Genomic DNA, 23,775 nt, shown 5'->3' with positions numbered 1-23,775 from the left:
TGCAGAACTGCTTGACGTTACATTTCTCATTCTAGTAGAACCAGAATAAGTTGCACAATAGTTTAAACTCCAGTTATTATCCACAATATTTCTCAAAAAATATTTCCATTGCAGGGTGTGTTTGTGTTTGTTTGTACTTGCATTTTCAAAGTGCAGTTCACTCCACACTGTTCAACTCCCCATGTAAACCTGCAAAAGCCTGCAATCTTTTATTTCGGTGTTGTAGTCTTGCAATTATTATTTTTTTGTTTGTCACTTTTAAAAGTTTATCAATGTCCAGAATTTTTTTTTATCAGTTGTCTATAATAATCAATATTTGCATTGACAAAGGAAGCATAGATGTATTAGAATATGATATACTAGGTCTCTCTTCAAGATGGAAATTTTATTCTAGTAAGTCAGAAAAGTATCTACACCTTCTATCTAAAGTAATTCATAGCCATAATTAAAAGACTTTAAACACCCAGACATGCGACATAAAGCAAGACAAATTTTCTAAATCGTGACATCTTATGGTTACAACTAAGTCTCCATAATAACTATTTCTTTTAGGCCCTTTTCCACATCTTAGTAGTGCCAACAATTGTCAATGTTTCTGTAGCCAGGCAACAAAGATGGGGGACAGCTGAACCTACATTCAAAACTTATATTTACAGCTTGATTGACATTAAATTCAGCCACTAAAGCATGAACCCGCTCTGCTTCTTCACCACTGTTAGATTTAGATCATGTCTAAGAATCCCAGCACCTCTTCTGCAATACTGAATTTTAGAAACCCAGGAAGTTAAAATGTGGAACATCATCTTCATTTTTTGGGGAACAGATGGGGAATAAAACTGATATTTACTTCACCGTAATGTACTCCGTAGTCAGTAAGGGCTGTGTTGGATTACGTAGCAACAATCATTTTGACAAGTGCGTTATTTAAAACATCCCTATGGTTATCTCTAGAAAAACAAACAAGCCTAAAAAGGCATATCTCTGCAGTAAGTGTTACTGTACACACCAGTATAAAGACATACCAAAGTTTAAAAACCTTACAATTTCAAAATTACAAACTTTTTAAATACCGTGAGGGATGAATTCTGGATCAAAAGACGGAGGCTGATAACTAACGGGTTGTAGGTGTGAGGGAAGAGAGCAGAAGGCAGGCTGAGTAGAGAAAGAAATAAAATGGCACAGGGGACGAGGGAAAATAAACAGGGGAACTAGGAAAATGAATCTAATGCTAAGATATAATAAGCAGATACTGTATAAGGAATATAATTATGTTAGAAGAACTTTTGCTTACAGTTGTTATTGATTTATTTAATAAGGTGATCTGTGGAAAGGCAGAAGAATTAACTGCTGCTAAAAAAGCTTTTTTTCTCAACTTTATGTTCACAAACAACACCTCACTGGTCTGGCTGTTAACTTCCTGCTTGAGCTATTTCTTCTTCTTTTGACTTGACTGTTGTGATCTTGAGGTTTTCTTCTTCAACTATATATTTGCCTTGTAGGAGTGTCTTTTACTTTGACCTTCCACTATGTCAAGTGTAGAGTGTATGGGTCACATAACCAGTCGATGTTACAGGAAACAATTACATTGACATGACATTTGACCCAGTGATGGACGTCCTTCCTGTGTCAGCCACACCCACAAGCACATCTGCAATCATTTAGGCCTGTGAAAAATAATATATATATATATATATATATATATATATATATATATATTAAAAAAAAGCTTTAAGCTTGATCCATTTGGTCCAGTAAGAGGCACACTATAATCTGAGAGATGGAGAGAACGTGCAACAGAAAAAAAGATGGCAATAAATTATGAATTGAGTGGAGAGGGGCTTTGCAGCAACAGAGAGTTTTAACATTTAATGATTTTTTTGCCAATGCAGCAGAAGAAGCCTGGGATGGATGTTTGCGTGATGTGTAGTGATGTCAATGGTAGATTCCCTCTACACTCGGTGTACACCCCCGGGGGAAAGAAAATCTGCAACTACTTCTTTATAGCAAACATGAAGACAAAGCAGGATGCAATATATGAAAGGTCTACAGTTAATATTAAAACGATGTTCTGTTTATACCCCCTCCCCCCCGCTCAACAAAACAAAACTACCTGATCACCTTGGAAACGGCAAGCCCTCTTCCCTATCCCGTCTCATGTCGTTCATGCATTCATTTGTCTATTTTTGTCTCCATGTTCTGTGCCAAGAAAAAAAGCTTGATGTAGAGTCGCCTTGGGAAAAGATGAAAGAGTCCTGTGTGGGCTAAACAGCCAGGTTGTATTTCAGTAAACCTAATATTTGAGGTAGAAGATGCTTTACCTTAAATAATGAGAGATATTTGGAAAGATTAAATGGCATGTGTGTTATTCCCTACAATGATAAGCTGCTTGTCATCTCCCCTGACATCTGGCTGAGAGCATTAATATTTTATAGGCACAAATGAGATTGATCTTCTTGGTTACTCTTTACAGTATGTTGTAGGAGCGAGATGGAGAGAGAGATACAGGCACAGCGAGGCACAGTGAACAGTAGAAGAGAAGGGGGGAGGGAGCAGCAAGGAGAGGGGCGCAGAAGGAGAAGATCAGCTTCTCAATGTAAGCCCTGAGCAAAGCAGTGGAGTTGGGAGTGGAGGAAGCATCTCTGGAGTCACTCAGAAGATGCACACAGACAGGTTTTCCCTTTTTATGTTGCTTCTTCAGTGCAAGTAAGAGTTGAGACTCCACCTGGAGAAGTGGTGTGAGAGAGACCTGTAGCTGCTCCTGCTGCATCGGCCAGCCTGTGTAACGCAATCAGATTGGTGACGCTCCTCTGTTAGCACGGCTGGGAGCGCGGACTGGAGCGGGATACAGAAAAAGGGGGCGGAGATCACTTAGATCAGCGAGCAGCCCGGCGCAGTGTGTTGCTCAGTTAGAGAGAGGAGAGGAGGCAGAACGAGGAGAAGGAGCAGGCTAGTCGCCTTCTAGTCTGCAGCACGAACCTGAAGGTTCATCCATTCGTCCTGAGGAGGATCTGACCAGAGGGGACTGAGGAAGAGCACCGCAGGTCATTAATGCTCTCCCTGTCTTTGTGTCGATGTTTTGCAGGCGTGGTGCCAGCCAAGAGAAGCCCAAAGCTGGTGGTGAGTACTGTCTTCAACTCTCCTCTTTGTGTGCATATCACTGCACGCTCCTCACTGAAACAAGTGCTATTTTAAGAACAGAAGGCAGAGACTTGTGAGATGTGACTGAGATCTTAAGCTTCAGAAATCTTCGCCTCTTCTTTATTACCAGCCAAGCTTTATGCCGAGCTTTGTGTGATCCTAATTTTTTAATCTCCGATCTTGTTTCTGTCACTTTTCTTTGTTTTATATCCTCTTTACTTTGTCTTAGCATCCCACCCTTCCTGAAATGCTGCCACTCTGTGACTGATTGAGCGTAGCGTAGCCTGGGCAGAGTAGTGTAACTGTGACCAGCTGTTGAGGAGGGCAGACAGCCACAGCTCAGAGAAAGAGGCAACAAGAGAAGATTGGGATAAAAAGGGAAGAGAGTAAGGAAGGGAAACACAGCTGTGAGTCACCCAGATCACCCACAGTTACAGAGGGAACACTGACAGAGAGAAAGAGGAGAAACAATGTCATGCTCGAAAATTGAGGTTTGTCACAAAAAAGGCGGTGGAGAAAATCTGAGAATCAGCAAGGCAATTCTTCAAGGGCAATTGTCAATTTCACCTTTAATTTAAGGACATTTGTCATTACCATGTGACTACTAAAAAACACTTATTTTAAACAAAATTAGTGGTGACACAATTAAAGTGATAGTGACAATTTAAGAATTTGTGCAATGAATTCTGTCAAAGTTGATCAGAGTTTGCAGGAGCTAATTGTCAATCTATAAATTTATGTTTTCCTGGAGTACAAATAAGACGTGGAATAAAGGCTCATGGCCACTAGACTGCATGAAGGGTCTTACTTATTTTGAAACTACACAGTGACCAGGATGGTAAAAGAGATTAAAAAATATATAATATGTTAGAGAAATGAATGGTACAGTGGAGTTATCAAGACCTCTTTTCAACTCTTGAGTGATATGCATTAGCCAAATGTGAAGTTATATGAATGATGCCACAAAAAAAAATTGTTTCTCTCCTACCTTCACAAACGTCAACATGCGGCGTGTCCTCAAAGCTGCTGGGACTTTAAAATAAATCATTTTCTTTGGTGACACAAGACGAAGCTCTTTAAGGTGGTCTCTGTCACACAAACAAATATGTTGAAGACCATCTGATTCCCACGTATGGTAGATAATCAATGAAACTCTGGGCCTTTTTGAAGTACAGAACAATATGAACTCTTTAAAATACCAGCACATTAATGAAATGGGTTTTGGTGCATATTACCATTAAACAGAAACATGAGTGGTTTTTGTTTAATGGATCTGTCAGCAGTGGAATGGACCAAACATTTACTCAAACAAATGTCAGTGTGGTTCACCTGACTCAAAATCGGCCTTCTTACATGTCTATGCCAGTCCTAAGCTGAACTGAAGAGAACGCTAGACAATGTAGATACTGTGCAAACGGGAATGCTTAAAGAGCCCTCTTTGACTATGTGCCACCTTCTGAAATATTATACATGAAGGCTAAGCAAGTGTGTCAATGTCTGTGTCACCAGTGGTCATGGCAGAAACAATGACTAAAAGTTGTATTCTTTATTTTTTGTGTGTGTCAGATTTTGTCCGTGTCTGTAGAAGAGGTCAGGGACAACTTAATTTCTCTCCAACTGAGACAGAAGAAACACTCTCCCTTAACTGACATTCAAAGCATCCATCTGACCTGACTGGATATTAGGATTAGGATTAGTTTGGTATCCATCAGGGATATGGAAGTTACCTTTTCAGGTCACATGGTGTTGCAGTCTGAGAAGGGGGCTAGACTCTGTGTGGGGGTCGAGTGCCAACAGTGGCCATGGCTGAGTGTCACTCCACATTAGTGTTCGTCCAAGGAAAAGCCAGATTTCTCCCCTGTGTTATGTCAGTGAAATGTCACGCTGCATGTGACTTTCCATTTGCCAAGAACATCCTTTTTGCCTTCAGTCCAGAATCTGCGTAGATGCTTGCAGTAAACTCCCATTTGCAGGAGAGACTCTCTGCTACGCCGCCTCATTATCAAGTCTCCCATGATTGAATGAAAAGTCAATTTTGTGTGGCTGTTGTCCTCATTATGAAGCATTATGGGAATTTGACCCTTCATCTCATAAAGTGTGATGAGTGGAATAACTTCTCCACTATTTCAAGCCCCATCTTATTAGTTACAATAAATAAAGAGTGATTCGGTTGTCAGAGCTGCCCCCATTTCACTGTCATAATCAAATTTTCTGAGTAAGACTTATTGTCTAGAAAGTGTTTTTTAGGCCAGATCAACAAATATTAACATAGTAATCTGTACATACTCCAGTTTCTGTGGAGGATAAACACACGGAAAAAAGGAAAAAAAAACAAACTTTTAAAGCATAGCAGTGACACTGAGTAAATTCTGCATCTTGGTTGCTTTTCTGTACTGGAGATGGAAGAAAAAGGTAATCTTCTGCAATAAAGAGAAATGAAATTCAGAAAAAAAGCAACATCTCTTTCACTTTATTTCAACCTGTCTTTGTCCTGCATCCATGGAAACCATGGCATCCCTCCTTTTACCTCAGTAGACATTTTTAGTGAGAAATGTTCTACAGCAATATCTAAAAAAGATGACCTTGAACGGTCTTCCTTTCTCTCTGTGTCCTCTGTTTTCACTCCTGTCTTTGATTTGTTTCTTACTTTTTCTCCTCTTTCTCCCCTATTTCTTAATCTTATGCCTATAAGTTCATCCCCCTCCCGCCCCCTGGTTCTTTTACACTCAAAGACGTCTCTCTTTTTTTTCCCCATCCATCCAGCACCAGTTGGAGAGAAAGGACAGTCAGAGCAGCTCCCAGCACAGCGTGTGCAGCCATCGCAGCGCCCACACCGACTCTCCTAGCCACCCACCCTCTGCCATGCCCAGTGAGGCGGTGGTCCCAACTCCAGCAGCTCCCACACAGCCTCTGCCGGTCTTGCCCCCCCAGGACCCCGCAGATGGCACTCTCACCCTCCAGAAGAAGCCAGACCCTTTCAAGATCTGGGCCCAGTCCAGGAGCATGTATGAAAGTCGACGTGAGTACATTTCTTTGGTCCTGTTGGAGGCATGATAAATCTTCCATGAAGGTTTCTTCTTAAAAGCAACCACACATTGCTGCACCTTGTTAGAGTTTGAGACGAAAAGCTACAAGAAAACTTATCTGAAAGATTTGAGGCACGTGCATGTGGCATATTAGGGCTCTTTGTGCTTGCTTCAAGCTTTTGCTCATCGTCACATCCGATTCTGTGACAAAAGCAGCCTAGAGGGAGAAGTGTCCTTGGGAGCAAGCTAATCAAAAGGCTTGTAATGTGTTTTAATTTGCCACATTTACACACACCGTCAGTACCTTCCTCTTCAAAATCTGACATACAAATCTTTTAAATGAAAGGTCACAAATTCAAAGGTGGATGCACATCATGTTGGAAGATAAAGCATAATCTTGTCAGACAAAGCAAAAGAGAACATCTCATGCATTGAAAAGTTTAGTCAGATGGCACACTAAAAAAACCCCACAATTGATACCTCAGATTGCAGCTATAAAGCTCTTTTATATCCCGTCTAGTCCATGGCTTGTTCCTGCAATATTCATAGAGAAACACTGAAATTGTGATGAGAAGGAGAGTCTGTGTGATCTAAATCATTCAGACCTTCACCCACTGTGGGTGATATGTCAGAAAAGTATGCAGTGCTATAAACTCTCAAATCCTGCTTCATGTCGCAACAAAAAGCCATTATGTAATCGGAGTGGGATGATCTGCGCGGCAAGTTTGTTGTTGGCTTGTCGAATTACTGTTCTTGGCCAGATGCGCTAGTTGTGCACCAGCCGCATGTTCCAGAGTTGCTTAATAAGAATGTCAGCAAGAAGAAACTAGGACTGCTGCTAATTAAATATTAACTGGGTCTTGAGAGGGTTGCTTTAAGCTGCAGATGATTGGTGTATATGTTTGGTAACCTCTGAAGAAGCTACAGCCCCTTTTTTGATTCAGCTGGGGAGCAAGAGGAGACACAATGAAACAAGAAAGAGGGAAAACAGAATTACTAACAGCCCTAGATTTCCTGACTCCATTTCCATGCTGTTCGTCCCGCCCCATCCCAGCAAACACTGCTCGAGTTCGTCAACAGATGCATTTGTGCGTCCACTGTATGCACTTGAAAATCACTGTTGCAGTGAAGGAGAGTGTGATGGAAGGGTGAATCCTAAGAGCAGAAAGAGAAAGCCGCTCGGCTTCTTTTTGACGTTTCTCATGAAAAGAAAATGATTGACACGGTCAGTAGGGACAAACGGATACAAGTGTTGTCCCGTCTTTACAGGATTGTTTTAATTCTGCCATAGTGTGCAGTGTGTTTGCGTCAAAACCAATGTAAGGTTATGTCACAGCATTTCAATCACTGTGTGAACTTTGACTAGACCATTCCAAGCTTTCTTTTTTTTGTTGATGAAATTAGAGGTGGACATGCTATTATGATTTCCATCAGTGTCCCGTTGCATCTTAAACACTAATGTGTGTCAAAAAAAGCAAAAATTGAGGAAAGTTGTAAGGGCAAATGGAGCAAACCCTCAGGATTTTAGATGTGTCCCTGCTAATACTAAAAGATTAATTAATTTATTATTTTCTCAGTAAGGTTGCACAGTCAACTTCAGTCTGGGATCTTTCTTCATGGAGTTTGCTTGTTTTTGCTGTGTATCTCCCTGTGAAAGAGTGCTTTCCCTCCTGCTGCTCCAGCCTTCTCCTCCAGTCCGAAGACCTGACTGCCAGGCTAATTGATTTTGCTTACATGCCCTTTGTTGTGAGTGTTTGTCCTGTTTTGTGTATTTTGTGTCCTGTGATGGATTGGTGACCTGTCCAAGTCATACTCCACCTCTTTTCACTTCTCAACCAAGAAGCTATCTTAGTTCTGACCCATGGAAATGGAAAAGCGATGAAGTTCTCTTAAAGAAACCAAGAGAAAGTCCAGCTGCTTCTCTCTTTAAAATATATACACAAAGCTTTGATCACTACTCTTCACAGGTGAACTGAGGGTTAATTAGAACCCTAGCAGTGACTTTAATCCAAACTAACCACACATTAGAAGAAGGCGAGGGACTCGGGTTCACTGCCGGCCTCGAGAGGCAGCCGTGCTGACAGCAGGCGGTGTATTAAAAGAGGCCTCGTGCCTCCTGTGCATGCTGGCCCTGTGGGTTGAACAGACTGACACTGAACTGCCTGCGTCCTCCTCCACAGTCTGCTTACTCTGTGGCAAGATGCGAATGTGTAGGACACTGCACATGTTTGAGTAAGATGTAAAGCAGAGAAGACACAGGAAAAGGAAGAAAGGAATCAGTCTGCGCAGTTCAGATTTGTGTTGTAAATACAAATTAATGGCACATCTCCCTCAGGTGAGTTTTTAGGTTTTCATTGAGGTCATCTTGAACAGAACATGCACAAGACGATAGAAGCAACCAATCAAAAACCATAATGTTACTAAACTGACCAATGAGTTCTTAAATAGAATTAAGTATATTTTGACTTTCGATAAAAAAAGTTGATTTGGTGTAAAACAGAAGGCCAACAATGGTTCATTTGCAAAAAGCTTTCTAAATTACACGTGAGAATAGAAGAGATGAAATAAAAGTTGTAATGAAAACCTAAAACTTAAATAATGTTCAAATTATTAATAGTAAAAAAAAATATGAAGAAATTGACAATACCACTTCTTTGGCTGTGAAAATGTTGAGAAGTAGACACATATCAAATGTATAGAGGCTCTTAAACAGACTGTGTACTTTCTATGTAAAAAGAAAAAAAGGCTAAAGGGAGTTAGTTGAGACTCCTTCAATGGCTTCCTCCAGGAAGGAAAGGACTAAATACAAAAGTACTGGGCCTGGTGTACTCTCTATAGGAAAGCACACATGTATGTTGGATATTTCTATGGCATTGCCTTTACAGAAAGGACAAGACACAATGAACAATGACGCACTGGTTTAGTGATTACAAAGCACTGGTTGAAGTCAGTAAACATGTTAACTTCTAGGTTTATAATGGATCAATAAGGAGACATCTCACTGATTCTTTTATGTATGTTTCAGTGCCAGATTGCCAGGAGCAAGACATTTTCCTGTGGCGAAAGGATACTGGTTTTGGCTTCCGCATTTTGGGAGGAAATGAGCCTGGGGAACCTGTAAGTGTCTCTTCACCTTTAAATCTCATTATATACTGTAAATGCTTACAAATTAATAGATAAGTGTGTAGATAAATGCTTACATAAAGTAACAATACTTTTCCAAATGCTCCTCACTTTGAGGCTGCTTGCTTCATTAGTTTTTCTCCCCCCCCTGTCTTTTCAGTTCTGTCTGCCTTTACACCAGAATAGCACAAAGTCTTAACAAATTACTCCCACTCCCTATCTGGAGCTGTTGCTCTCTAGAGAACCTTACAGACAGCTTGTTAGGAGAAGCAAAGGCCGTATCCTCCGATCCTTGTGCTGTTGTGCATCATATATTTGTCTTGAAAGGGAAAGCAAGTTGAAGAATGACAGAAAGCTTGCAATTGGATAAAGTAAAGTGGTAGAAAGTTTCAAGCCTGCCTCTCAGGAAATTGGTTTGTTGATTGGTCCAAAAACACTTCACAAACAGAAAGTCTGCTTTGATATGATGGACCAGAGCAGAGCAGTCTGGGCTCAGTCGGCAGATTGGTATATCCTAGGCTGAGGAGGTTAGCTTGTTGAGTTAAGCAGTCCTTTGCAGGGAGGGCATAAGTGGAAGCTCTGCAATATTGAATCCAAAGAAAATTCTCCTTTCACACATTAACACACTGAAATAATTCAACTAAACTCCTTGTTTTAATTGGTTTCTGAACATTGAGATTCTCAACTTCCTATTTTACTTGCAAAAGGTCTCTTGAGTGAAACATTTCTGCCTTTCTCCAGATCTACATTGGGCACATAGTGAAGTACGGGGCTGCAGATGAAGATGGCCGCTTGCGGTCTGGTGATGAGCTCATCTGTGTGGACGGCACCGCGGTAGTGGGAAAGTCACACCAGCTGGTGGTTCAGCTGATGCAGCAGGCTGCCAAACAGGGTCATGTCAACCTCACGGTCAGACGCAAGACCCCCGGATACGGAGGTGATGAAAGTTTTTCATTAAACATGTACATCTATCTATGTGTCATGCACGGTCACATTTGTGTTATGTAAACATATTGTTGCCAGTTGCTTCTTAGTTCATTTATCTGACCACTGTGCTCTCACCCTCTTTATCCCCAGTGTCAAAGGGAGAAGGTGACGTTCCCCCATCGCCGGCCTCCTCACACCACAGCAGCACCCAGGCTCCCAGCCTAACAGAAGGCAAGCGGACCCCTCAGGGGAGTCAGAACTCACTGAACACAGTCAGTTCTGGCAGTGGATCTACCAGCGGCATAGGCAGTGGCGGTGGAGGCGGCAGCGGGAGCGCTGTGATTCCGGCCTCTCTGCAGCCTTACGACGTGGAGATCCAGCGGGGAGAAAACGAAGGTTTCGGTTTTGTGATTGTGTCGTCCGTCTCCCGGCCTGATGCTGGCACCACATTCGGTAGGTGATTACAGGTCTATGAAATGTGTTTACTCAGTAAAGTCTGCTGCTCTCTCACCCATATGAAAAGATGTATTCCTCATTCCTGGCCCTCACCAATATTTCCACCACATTCTCAATCCCACCGATGGCAATCTTAAAGTTTTATGCATCGCAGCAACACACCAGACATGCATTCAGTAAAGTCGGTCAGGCTTTGAGGAGAAATTGCACAAGCTGTCCTTGAACAAATTCAGTATAAAGCTCTGAGTGATGAACACAGATGTCATATCAAGGACCCTTGTGTATTTAGCTCTTACGGTGATGTAATGCGATGTGTCATAGGTGAAAGACGAGACTGGACGATACTCTAGCCACACTAAGTGTCCTGAGGAGGTTCCACTGATCCCAGGAGCTAATGGTGTTGCTTTCCAGAATGCAATTTTAGAATTAATGTGTTATTAACAATGACAGTGCTGGAAAACGACCTTGTCTGATCTTCTTCAGGCTTTAAACGGTTTCTGTTTTTCCTTCTTCCCCTTTGTGTTTTAGTGTCTTTGCTCCTCCTTTATTGCTAAGCGTGACTAAGGCTGCTGCTATAGCGCCCTGCATTCGCTCCTCTAATGGGTTGTAACCGTGTGGGACACGGGCTGAAATCAAGAATTCATTTTTAACAAGTGACATTACTCTGAGCGTTCCTTCAGGATTTCTTAATGCCTGTCAGTTCTGCGAAAAACAAAAGCAGTTTCGTCTGATTGAGTTCCCTGTAAGTGTCGGACAAAAACCATTTTCCCTTAAGTCTATCAAAACCCATCCCCCCCAGCTGATCCCCTCGCTCCATGACCCAGAGCTGGTGTTGTGCTTAGCAGATTGGGTGTTAAATCCTTGTCAAGCCCTGTAACGTCCCATAACTCATTATTTAAATAAAGTGACAGCATACAAGTGCATTTTCAATCAAGGCAGAGGAGAGGTGAATGTGAAGAAAGGTTATGTAATTAATATGGATGCTGCACAGATTGCTGAATGAAAGCGGTAGGAGAGATGGAGAAAGTGAAACAGGAGGAGGACAACTGGAGAGAGCAGGGATTTTCCCTAAGTTGCTGTCAGGAGTCCTGAACTCATTTTGATTCAATAATGTGCTGTCATGTTTTCAGTGACCACCTGACTAATCTCACATAAAGTCTTAAAGGGATAGTTCAGAATATGGTGAGGTTCTGTGAAAAGGTTATAAGCAGTTTGCATCATATGTGGAGTATTTCACTTTCTCACAAGAAATCCACAATCTTATCTATAACCCAAATTGTTGTTTACAACTTCCAGACCACCAAACCTAAAAAAAAACAGATCATGTGTCTTACACAAAATACAGATTAAAGCATGTGGTAATATCAACATTTGCACTTAAAATTGGATAATATAATAAAATTATTGAACATACCAATATTGAACTGACTCATCAACTCCACTTCAAAGGATGGAGAACAGAGATAAAATTGAATATTACTATTAACTTGCTGCTTTTGAATTTAGATCACATGTTATTCTGAACTGGCAATTTTTAAGTGGTATTGTTTTTGCTTTGGTTTATCAATGTTGTTAGCAATGAAAAGATGGCTATTACTTGCTATTTCTTAAACCTAAAATTATGTCTGATCTATCTGCTTTCAGCTGTAGGGATAGCATTTTTTAGGTGGACATTTCTTCTCTGATGGTACAATAGCTCTGATTTTCCTCTGTGAGCTTTTGTTTACAAAGATAAAAGAATACACTTTTTCACTTTCGGTGCTTGCTTTAAATTTAGATTCTTTAGTCACATTTCTCTTGACGCCTTGTCTTTTGGTAACAGATGGAAAATAATCATTTGATCACAGAAATAATCCTTTTTCACTTTGGGTACTTCTGAAACAAACACCTGTTGAAACCATATGTTTATTTTAATCTGATTAAAGCTGCAGCAACAAATAGTCACATTCAGACTTATTCAAGCAAATATATGAGATCAGAGTTGTTTTTAAACAGTAGAAGTCCTGAGGAGTACAGTTCTAGAAATTAACTTCTTATGATGTTACGGTGGGTTAGATATGAGCTGCTATGATATTTTAACACAAGCTCACATAAAAACTTTTGAACTTTCCCTTTAAATTATTATCACTATCTCAGCCAAGGTACCACAGCTCAGGTACCAGATTGTATAAATACCCATTGATCCAATGATACATCAGATTCACAGATCTTTAATTAACATGTCAAGTTGTGGGACAAGAGGAAATCCTTTGCATTTTTATTAAGGAATACATCAATTATAGCTTGACTTTTATTTTCTGTTTTTTTTTTTTTTACAAAAGAATTTGTAATTTGTGTGCAAACTGCAATAGTTTCATTTGGGGAATTTGGGACTTGGTGATTTGAATAATTAATCTACCCTCCTTTTTCTTTCTTCCACTATGTTTTCTCCTCGTTTCCCACTTACACTAAATGCAAATCAACACAAATAATCATCTCTATCAAACAAATCTATACCGCACACTGTTTTTAACATGAAAAAATAAAATACATAAACACAAACACATCTAACATAAAAAGCTGGAAATGCTTGTGTGGCGATGCCCCACAAAATAGGCCGCATCATAGAGGGCAGCCCGGCGGACCGCTGCGGGAAGCTGAAGGTCGGGGACCGGATTCTGGCCGTTAACGGTTGCTCCATCACGAACAAGTCGCACTCGGACATTGTCAACCTGATCAAGGAGGCTGGCAACACCGTCTCACTCAGGATCATTCCGGGCGATGGTAAGGCTCTCATCTTTCGACATCACATGGATGTTTCATAATGCATCACGATGTGACTTATTCATGGTTGTTGTGGGAGGCAAAGGGCACCGATGCTTTTCTCAGACATGAGAACTTTTTTTTTTTATCAGGGCGTGGAGCCTTGTGTAAGAAGCAAAATCACTAGGTAGGAGTAAAGCAAAGTAAATTCTCCCTTTTCTCTGCTTTTTGTTCATTTAGTTTCTGGATTGAACACATTAAACACATTTTCTTCTGGTGCTAATTTCACCAACTTTTACTATTAAGTACAACACAATATCTCAGCACAAGCAGTCTACTTCCCAAATCTGTGTTTCCTGCAGGTGTTTTGACGCCTGTTATACATAACAACATTTTGTCAATGTACAACTACAAACTTATATGTGATACGTCATCACAAAGTGGCACAAAATTATGGAGTAGAAGGAATATTTTTTATAAATTTTTGATAAATGTGCTTTGTATTAAGACCACCTGAGTCGATTCTTTCAGAACAGTTATTCACTGCAATTACAGCTGCGGGTCTTTTGAGGTCTGTATCTACCAGATTCACACATGGAGAGACGACTGATGACTTTGTCCACTGTTCTTTGAAAAACAGTTTAAATACAGTCAGACTGGATGGAGGGCCAGTATGAGAACTATTATTCTGTAGTCTGGTTTCATATTCTCAACTGGATTTTGGTCTGAACTTTGACTAGGCCATTGAAACACAGGAATACACTTTTATCTATATTATCCTACGTGAGAAGTTCATATCTGTAACTAGTTTAGAGCTGCTCTATTGGTGTCCTGACTCCTTCTCTGACTAATGTTCTTCCTTTTTTTAGTTTACAATCTAACTCTACTTTAATCATTATTCCTGAATTATCTGAAGTTGTTCTTGGTGTTCAGGATGTTGTTTGTGCACTATTGTTTATAACAAATCTATGTAAAACAGCTGATCATAAACTGAGTGCATATTACAGCTAAAGACGACTTGTACTGGATTTTATGCAGGTGTATAAGGGAGAGAGGGCCAGAATACATAGCCATGTCATATTTTTCTTTTTTTTTTTCTTTTCCTTTTCATTGTGGTGAAAAGTGGTGACAAGAGCCACCATCAGTGTGAAACCTATACATATACTAGAAACACAATCCAAGAGGGACTTGGATTGATCTCTGCAGAACAGCGAGGAAGTCATAATCCTTTTGGAGATTAGTGAAAAGTGACTAAGGTGCCTAAGAAGAATGAAACAGGCTGATGGTCTCTAGAGCTATACTCCTTCCAACTGAAAGTATGGCACTTATTAGACTGTAGCTTTTTAAAATTGTTTGATCTTAAGCTGGTCATAACACAAAACAATGAGAGAGAGCCTTTTGTTACATTTGTGTTGTTTTCTGATCCACGCAAAAGGGTCCAGTTTTGTCAGTGGGCAAAACAGCAGATGACAGCATCACACACAGTTAGCATCAGATCAATACAGCTGCCTAAGGGTGATTTAAGAAACTCTTTTGGACAGTGGTATTTGGTTCACCACAGTGCCTTTTCGAGACTTTGCTCCGGGCTGAGGCATTTAATAAAAACACCCACTTAATTTAACTTCTTTTTCCCCTATTTTCAGAATCTTCCAATGCTTCTCTGCTGACTAATGCAGAGAAAATAGCTACCATCACCACCACACACACACCTCAGACCACAGAGTCAAGGTAGGTGCTGATACATTTTAAATTTTCAAATTTCATATGTAATAATAATAATAATAAAAAAGCTTAATGTGGCATAAAATATATTGCCACATGTGAAATATGTCTGTTTTCCTTCTGAAAGGAATCATTCGAAGTCAAAAGGTGCTCCTCCACCACCTCCTTCACAAACTCAAATGCAGGTAAGTGTCTCGGTATTTTCAATGCAGTTAACTGATTTTATACTTGCGATTGTCATGTATGTTAAGACATGTACATGAAGTTGTAGTTTACGTTCTGCCTAAAATTATAACAAATGTGTTGAATCATTTAAGTGCTCTGGGAAAAACATTTAAAACTAGTTAAAGTGTATCTAAGCCCAAATAACCTATTTTTGGTTATAAACTGTTTAATTTGATTTGTAAGGGTGCTGTTTTTATATTGGTTTTGTGTACGTTTGTTTAGTTTTGCAATATTTTGCCAATCTAACACTCAAATAATGTTTATCTTTCTTGTGGTGAGGAAATGTGTGAATTGTCATCTCCCTAAACAAACACAAATTGATTTATGACAACAACAGCGAGTCTCTTGAGAAGAGCATAACTTTTGTGTAGTCCATCTGTAATTTAAAAAAGGGACTGGGTAAAAGAAGACAGAAATATTCTTGGACCTTTTCAACCACAGTTTATTTTACTAATCAGTAGGGGGCAGTAACACACCAAGAAATGGATGTAGGAGGGATAAGATGAAGACTAAGACTTTTAGCTGCATTATAAAAAAAGTCATAATGTGCACATAATGACTTGGCAGTGAGCTGTAGGGGAAACTGACATGATTCATTTCTTATTTAGCAGCAACATAAATTAAACTACTTTTTTTTTCATTTGTTTGGATTCACAAACAAAACATAGATTGTAGTTTTTACATTTGCAGGTGTTAAAATGCCCGATAAGTGAGAGCAGTTATTCCATTGTTTTGCACAACGGTACAACTGATGTCACAGAAAAACATACGTGTGACTTTGTTACTGCATCGCATAGTGATGGCATTTCAAAGTCAACTCAGTCATTCTTTTGGTTCCCTTATTAATGAACCGAAAGAGTTTTGCTTTTATCAAAGAAATGATGGAAAGGAATGTAGTGATATCAAATCAATACAATATTTAGACAAAAACCTGTTCTGTTATGATTAGGTTATGATGTGTGACAGACCTTATACCACGTTAGTATGAACTTTTCTCTTACATTTTGTTGACTAGTCTAATTATGTTCTCACATAGAAATCTTGTGTTTGAAGCAAACTTTAGATGAGTGTGGAAACTTTGGGGTGCAGCCCTTGTGCTGCCCTTGCTTGGTGATCTGTACCCTGCTCACATGTACTTCTTCATTAATTATTCATGCATTCCACTGTATTGTACTGCCATTGACATTTTGAGGGTTTTTTTGGGGAACACGACTTGATTAGTTCTGAGGTCTGGACTCGTCCCTCGCTGTCCTCAGAACAATGAATAAGTCACTGTTTCCTAGTGTTTCTTGTTTATAGATATATACTTTTTCTTACACCACAGGATGCCGAGTACTATTCTGTGGATCTGGAGAGGGACAACAAAGGATTTGGTTTCAGCCTAAGAGGAGGCCGGGAGTACAACATGGACCTTTACGTGCTGAGACTAGCCGAGGATGGGTCTGCTGTCAGAAACGGCAAGATGAGGGTATGAAACTCACAAGTTCCCTCTGATTCTCTGCTAAGAACATTTTGCCAGGCCAAATTTCCTCTTTTCGCATTATTTATGAGGCCACTTTATCACTTAGCTGTCCCAGTTACTTACCTTCTCTGTTGTAGGTGGGAGATGAGATTCTGGAGATTAACGGTGAGAGCACAAAGAACATGAAGCATTCACGAGCCATTGAACTGATCAAGAACGGAGGTCGGAGGGCGCGGCTTGTCCTGAAGAGAGGCGATGGATCTGTACCTGAATATGGTAGGTTAACATGCAGCAGATGCTTTACTCCTCTTCCAGTAAAGAAGTCTGATCTGTTTTTTTTCATGTAGTAAACTCAGCGGAATAGAATATGTATTTCCTTGAACAGATGCATCTTTATTCTATAGGCCCCATGCAGAAAACTTGAATAATCCAGCTTTTTAGGAATATTTTGCCATTTCTTTTTGCGGTCTTTAGTGATCTGCCCAGAATTGTTATGCACTCTTCTCTTCAGCTTCAGTTTTTGGTTGAGGACTTAGATGACCATGAAAGAAGGTGGATTTTGTCTCTGCCAAGCCTTTTATGTGTTGATTTGGGATGTTTTCTAGATCATTACGTTAAAAAACAAAACGAAAAGCAATGTTGATCTGAGACTATGAGACTATTGAAATTTCATGTTAAAATCAAGATCATCTTGTATCTCTAGTTTATTTTGCCATGCACTCATTGAGCCTTCGTAGATGAAACATGCCCACAGCACCACAGATTCTCCACCTTGCTTAACAAAGGGCATTAGTACTTTTTCACAAATCAATTCATCTAGACACACCTGAACTGTGTGTCTAGATTAACCTTCTTCTTTAATACAAATTGTCACTACTTTTTTACCTTTAACTTATTGCCAATAAGTGAGGAGATCTGTATTGATAAAAGAATGACTAAAACATATATAGTGGGTTTTATACAGGAAGCTGTACAGTAAAGATGCTCCATAGGTTCAATTGTGCCTTTGCTCTTCGTAGCTCTGCTCTCTACTGTTGTATTATTTCTCATATTAATCCAGACGTTTATGTTGTTGAAAATCATTTTTAAAAATTGAAGTGAAGAATATTTTTGTCTTTCACACCAAAGCCCTTCTTCTCTCAACGGATGTACTGTAAAACAGCTTGTCTGTTCTATTTGTCTTCTTCTCTCGCCTCCTCCTTCCTTCTCTCTGATCGTCTCTTGTTGCTGGGCTCTTCCTCCTCTCTCCAGCGATGATGGCTCCTCATCTCGCTGTTGGTACATTGAGGAATGACAAGATGGGAGAGCCCTGTTTCTACCTAATGGGCCAAAATCAGACAACGGTTTGTAGTAAAAAAAAAAAACAACAACAACAACTCTGTCCCAGTTCACGCTCCCTGTCATCTCCCCTCTCCTCACTTTGAGTTCTTATACAGCCTTCCAGCTCATCCTGACCTGCATCCTACTTTGTTTGTGTTTGTGTGCGGATGTGTTTACACTGTAGACATACTTTATGTCTCGTCACGCTTGAATTAAACTGTATTTATGTGGCTTCTGTCAGTCCATATAAACCGTACCCTTCTGCCACGTAAAGAAAACCTTTTTTTTTATTAATGGAACTAACTTTAATGCCACCACTCATCACATGCTGCTGCCATAGCAACCTGTGTTATTTGGCAGACATTCAGCCAAATGCACATTTTAAATTTGGTTTTGGTTTGTTTTGGTGTGCCTTTGTCATACTGTTTTGGAATGACCTCCTAGGTGCCTGCTGTGTCATTGATAACCGCTGCCCTTCACTTGCTGATGTGTTGCTCCTGCTTTTGCTGATGTAACCCGTTTAAACATGTATGGTAAACTCAAGTCCCAGAGAAGATTTGTGTTTTTTTTATTATTCTTGCAAAGATTGAAATTTGAATCTGACATATAAATTTAGAAAAGGCTGCTTTTTTATTTGGAAAACCAGCAGCATATTAAAAGAACACATCTTTGCATGATATTCATAGCTGCATTGATTTGTGTTGTGCCAGTGCAAGAAATCACATAATGTAACAGAAAAGTCATCTGTGCAAGATACGGTAAATGTAACTCAAATCTATTTGCATTCATCAAATCCTTCTCCCCTTTTTCCTTTCCTGCAGACGGCAGCAGTGACGGGCACCCTCCCACACCCAGGGCACAAAACACTCCGGAAGTGAGAACGTTGCCACCAAAAAGCCGATACCACACCTCATTGGAGTCCAGTTATCCACCAGAACTTCACAAACCATCACGCCTGGAGGAGGCTGCACGTGGCCGAGGTATGGACAAAAACAGGGACTGGGCTGGCTCGGATCTGATGGACTTCCACGGCCGGCAGTTTAATCCCCATCATCATCACACCTGGAATAACAGTCACAGTCAAAGTACCCTCCGACAGCAGTCTCCCGACAACAGCAATGACAGCAACGCTGGCAACAAGAAGAGCCGAGGCCGCAAAGTCAAGAAGTCTGAATCGGAGAGTGGTATCTCCAAGCTCCTGAAAACTCTGAGGAAGGACAACTCTGGAAAGAAGGCTGCTGCTGCCGAAAAACTGCGGGGTCGAGAGCTCCCGAGCAGCAGTTCTACCCTGGATAGAAGGTTTCAGATGCACCGTCGTGGCTCCCTCGATCGCTCACCCACCAGGAAGCGCAACTCGTCTCCAGATCGTCGGCGGGCGAAATCCATGGACCGCAGGGCAGAGCGTGCGCACCGGGACCACACACCTGAGAAGGAATACGATGATGGAGGGTTCCTCTCTGTCACCCCTGAGCGGAAACTCTCCGAACGGAAGCTCCTCAAGGAGTCCCAGTTAGCTGGACGAGTGAGCGAGTCGTCCACCCCGGAGCGCGTCAACAACAGAGGGGATTCTCTCCCCAGAGGCCGTGCGTATGAGAAAGCTACCAAGAATGGCAATCTTCTGAGAGACTCTTCCTCGGAGAGGAAGGAGGAGAGGCACCGGATGAACGGGACAATGGAGAGGCGATACAGATCGGAGCGGGACTCTTCCCCTGACAGCAACTATAGCCGGGATGAGCTGAACTATGCAGCAGCGCCCAGACTGAAGGACTACTACAGCATGATGAAGAACAACGCTGCACACAACAATGCTACCTACAACAAGACAGGACCCATCAATAACGCCGGAGGCCGCAGCTCAAACCAGATCCCTGAGCCCAAGAGAAGGCTGTACAAAGAAAATTCTAAAGACCTCAGTATCTAGAGGGAGGAAGAGTACCCTCGCTGCTCTCTCCTCTGTCCGTGCAAACTACGTAACATACACTGGAATTGGACTTGTAACAATACTAACTCTTACTCTTTATTTGGTTGAATTGTTTATGAATTGATTTGATTGACTAAACTACTTGTGGTCCCATCTAGAGATTTATAAAAACAGCAGGAGTACAATCCCTCTATCAGTTTATACTGGTTGTGTTGTCATTGTTCTTGTTATTTTGAGCATAACAGAGGTTGTTGTACTGTAGTAAAGGTATTGTATGTGCCTGCATATGAAATCAGTGATATTGCTTTTTGTAGGCATTGTTGACTTTAAATATTTGTTCCCTTCAGAGGTCTGAATAATGCTTCCATTTGTGGTAAATCCTAATTCCTGAGCTTGTTTTTGAAATGATTTTAGTTGTCCTTTTTGCTCCTGAATTACTGACACTATAGCTACTGATGGTTCACAAGAACTGTGGGAGTAAAGCAAAGCTCTACATTTAAATCGGATGGTGAAACTAGAGCGTTAAATTATAAATAGTAATAATATATGAAATTTCAAATTTTGCTCTATTTATTTTGAATTTCACTCACATCTTGGGTGGGCTTAATTAAATCTTTAAGGGCTGAGGTAGAAGTGTAAGCATGCTGTACTTCAACTTGTGTTGCATCATTGTTTGACAGCCAATATTATTATTTTCAGTGACTCTGAGGCCCTTTCTACACTAACACAGATGTTTTCTGCTGTGTTTCCACCTACCATCCACAGTTTCCGATAAAAAAAATTAAAAAAACATATAAAAAAGCACTCTAAAGCGAAGATTGTCAAAAACTTCCTCTCCACTGGATCTCCGGAGATTATATTGGAAACAATGACCTAGAGAAACACTTTTCATAGACCTGATACACATTTATTTGTTAGAAACCACGGCATCAATAGAGCCAATTAAATTTTTCTTTTCTTCAAAAGAAGGCTGAAGTTAACATATTTACTAATTTTTACAGCTTTTCCTTTTCAAATGTGTTCAACCTTATATCTCACAGTAGATCTATTCATTCCAATCAATTTTTAATATATCTAGAGAGGTTTTTGGAGTTGAGTTTTTGGTAAAAGAAAGTGAAGAATATATATTAAAAAAAGTCAATGTGTGCTATAAATGTGTTTACTGGATATGTGGTGATTAACCAAAATTGTGACTTAAAATTTGACTTTGTAATTGCTTGCTGTTCCTTTCTGTGCTACAAACTGTAACAGTGGGGTAATTAATCCCACATTGCTCTTGATTTGTCCAGACTCTCCTCCCATTCAGCTTCAAATGTAAGCTGAAGAAGATCTGAGGGCAAAGGACAAACTCAGTGAAAGGAAATATGACGGCAGTTGATTTGAAAGAATTTTTACCCCACTACTTTCACCAGGATTAATATTATTTTAAATTTGTCATTAAGGCTAGTATTATCACCACCTGCTGGCGAAGCACAGTTATTGCAACATTTAAAAGTTGTGCTACTGAATACGGATAGACTTTTTTTTAACAAAGGACGAAAGCATTGAAAATATCTAGAGTAGTATAGCTGGGGCCTGAGACTTTGTTTAAACCAAATGACTAGTTTTGCCCTTCTCTAAACTGAAGCAGCCTCTTTCAACTACATCTGAATCTGTTCATGACAGAGTGAGTTTCCCAAATTTCTCAAAAATCCTGTGTAGTAATTTAGAAAAGTCTGCATTTTTGCCATACTGCCAGCTGAAGCTGCCATAAAGTACGATTGTTCAGATATGCCAAAAAAAATAAATAAATAAATCATTAATTATCCCTGTGCAAGATGCATGTGTAAGTTAAAATGTAGTGTAACAACCTTGTTAGGCCTAACGAAACACAGTAATCTCCAACACTTATTTCTAGCCCAGTTCTCATATTTATTACACCCATTGTCCATCCTCTGGGCCCTGACACATTGATGAGGTTTGTTGGCACGGTAACGTACAGTGAGTCCTGGTAGACGAGACAACCACTTCTGCCACTCTGAGCCACACTGTCACGCCACTGAAGTCTGACTGCTGCTTTTTCATGTTTCGATTTTGTGTGATTATTCTGTTTTATGTTTTGTTTGAAAACTAGAACTATATATTGGATGAACCACAACAAATGCATTGTTTCATCACCGGTGTCACTATGGTACTGTATTCAATAAAAATACAAAACCAAACAAAAAATGAGAGATGGAGAGAGAGAGAATGGGAGTCACAGTCAGGAGGTTGGTCATCACCTGTAAAGAGATTTTCTCTCCCAATGTAACTACTAGGAACTTGTCAAGGAATAAAATGTTGCCTTTTTCTTGCACAAAACAGAAATTTATGAAGAACCTCTGCAGTGAGGAATGTGATATTGTGTTTATATCTCTGAAATGGACCTGACAATTTATGGTAAATATGTTGATTTACTCTGGGTCAGGTATATAAAGACATTTTAAAAATGAAAGACTGTATTTGGTCAATCAACAGCTGTCAAATGGTTTGAATCTCTCTATGGTTAGCCTGCCTTTGTATTATAAAGCACTTGTATGCAGTCTGTGTTCTTCAAGCATTATTTCTTGCAGTGTGCTCCAGACATAATGCTGTCTCTGTGTTGATAAAAGCAGTACATGTATATGGGCCAATCTTTTTTTATATAACTATGCATATATAAATACTACATTGTCCATAGCTTTATTTGACCCATGAAGCTATACATAACATTAGTCAAAGTAAAAGTAGATGTGGACTTATCCAGCTTCTTTTCCTTCAGATGGATTACAATGTATATGTAGCTATCAAAAGAAGTCTGTGGATGCTATTTTTATTATCAAATAAAGTTTTGCATACAAATTCAAAAGGATTTCAGTTCTCTACATAGCCGCTTGTCCCAGGAGAAGCTTTTTGATTTTCTTTGTCTCTTTCAGTAAAAAAAAGGAAAACACATTAAATTTCAACATGAAATGTGCTATTTGTCTTATTGGAAGAACTAACCCATTGAGAAGAAATTACTTCGACATTGAAAACCCTTTTCTTCTATTTCTGTAGTTTTTTTGTGTGTGATTTGTTTTTTTTTTTGTTTTTTTTTGCTGCTGCTGAAAGCATCACAATTACTTTCAAATGGATGTATCATACCCAACACTTATCATATATAGAATGATAAGTGTTTATGTTAGAGAATGTTTTAAGAAGAAACTTTATGCAGTTCCCACATTTGAATTGTACTGTAAAATGATAAGCAATGATTCATTCTCACAATTACTCTTTGGATCTGAAGGTTCTGTTTTACTTTAAGTCCTCTCGTTGAAAATTCATGCAGGGAATAAAAAGAATATTAATCTATGAATAAATAATTTACGCATGTGTAATCCCAGAGCAATGAGCTCATATTTTAGTAATGATTTCAGTTTTATCTTTGTCTAAAACTGTTAAATTATGATCCATTCTTTACTCTTTAGTTTTCTGGTAAATCATTTTAGTTATATCAGTATATTCTTCTGTGCACCATTTGTACTTCTCCATATTCATAACCTTTGTTTGAAGGTCTCTTTTGGTAATATAAATAAGTATTAATCCTTAATCTTTATTAACCTTTTATTTCTAAGGCAGTGTTCATAATCAGATAAACCATGTTGTGTCATGTCCATTTATATTTATATGTATCCTTGTTAAGATTAGTATCTTAATCCCTTTATTCTGCTAGGATC

At 39.7% G+C, this 23,775-nt stretch overlaps 1 protein-coding gene across 14 annotated transcripts in view; it reads left to right on the top strand.

The window, feature by feature from the left end:
- The window catches only part of LOC103467539 (membrane-associated guanylate kinase, WW and PDZ domain-containing protein 1-like), a 100,153-nt gene extending 77,225 nt beyond the window's left edge, over positions 1–22,928 (top strand). For 12 of the 14 annotated variants that reach the window (XM_008413996.3, XM_008413994.3, XM_008413995.3 and 9 more), the window contains 11 exons: positions 3,083–3,117; positions 5,902–6,157; positions 9,190–9,281; positions 10,029–10,224; positions 10,365–10,667; positions 13,230–13,433; positions 15,056–15,140; positions 15,262–15,319; positions 16,684–16,827; positions 16,959–17,097; positions 18,963–22,928. In XM_008413996.3, coding sequence (XP_008412218.2) covers positions 3,083–3,117; positions 5,902–6,157; positions 9,190–9,281; positions 10,029–10,224; positions 10,365–10,667; positions 13,230–13,433; positions 15,056–15,140; positions 15,262–15,319; positions 16,684–16,827; positions 16,959–17,097; positions 18,963–20,062 — 2,612 coding nt within the window. In that variant the 3' untranslated portion in view covers positions 20,063–22,928. Of the gene's footprint in view, positions 1–3,082; positions 3,118–5,901; positions 6,158–9,189; positions 9,282–10,028; positions 10,225–10,364; positions 10,668–13,229; positions 13,434–15,055; positions 15,141–15,261; positions 15,320–16,683; positions 16,828–16,958; positions 17,098–18,072; positions 18,165–18,962 lie in introns of all 14 variants that reach the window. The other 2 variants (XM_008414007.3, XM_008414009.3) reach the window with 1 other exon arrangement.
- The last annotated feature ends 847 nt before the right edge of the window (positions 22,929–23,775 follow it).

The sequence above is a fragment of the Poecilia reticulata genome, chromosome 7, assembly GCF_904066995.2.
Source record: "Poecilia reticulata chromosome 7, P_reticulata-male-v2, whole genome shotgun sequence".
Taxonomy (NCBI): domain Eukaryota; kingdom Metazoa; phylum Chordata; class Actinopteri; order Cyprinodontiformes; family Poeciliidae; genus Poecilia; species Poecilia reticulata.
This window is presented reverse-complemented; position numbering and strand designations above follow the sequence as displayed.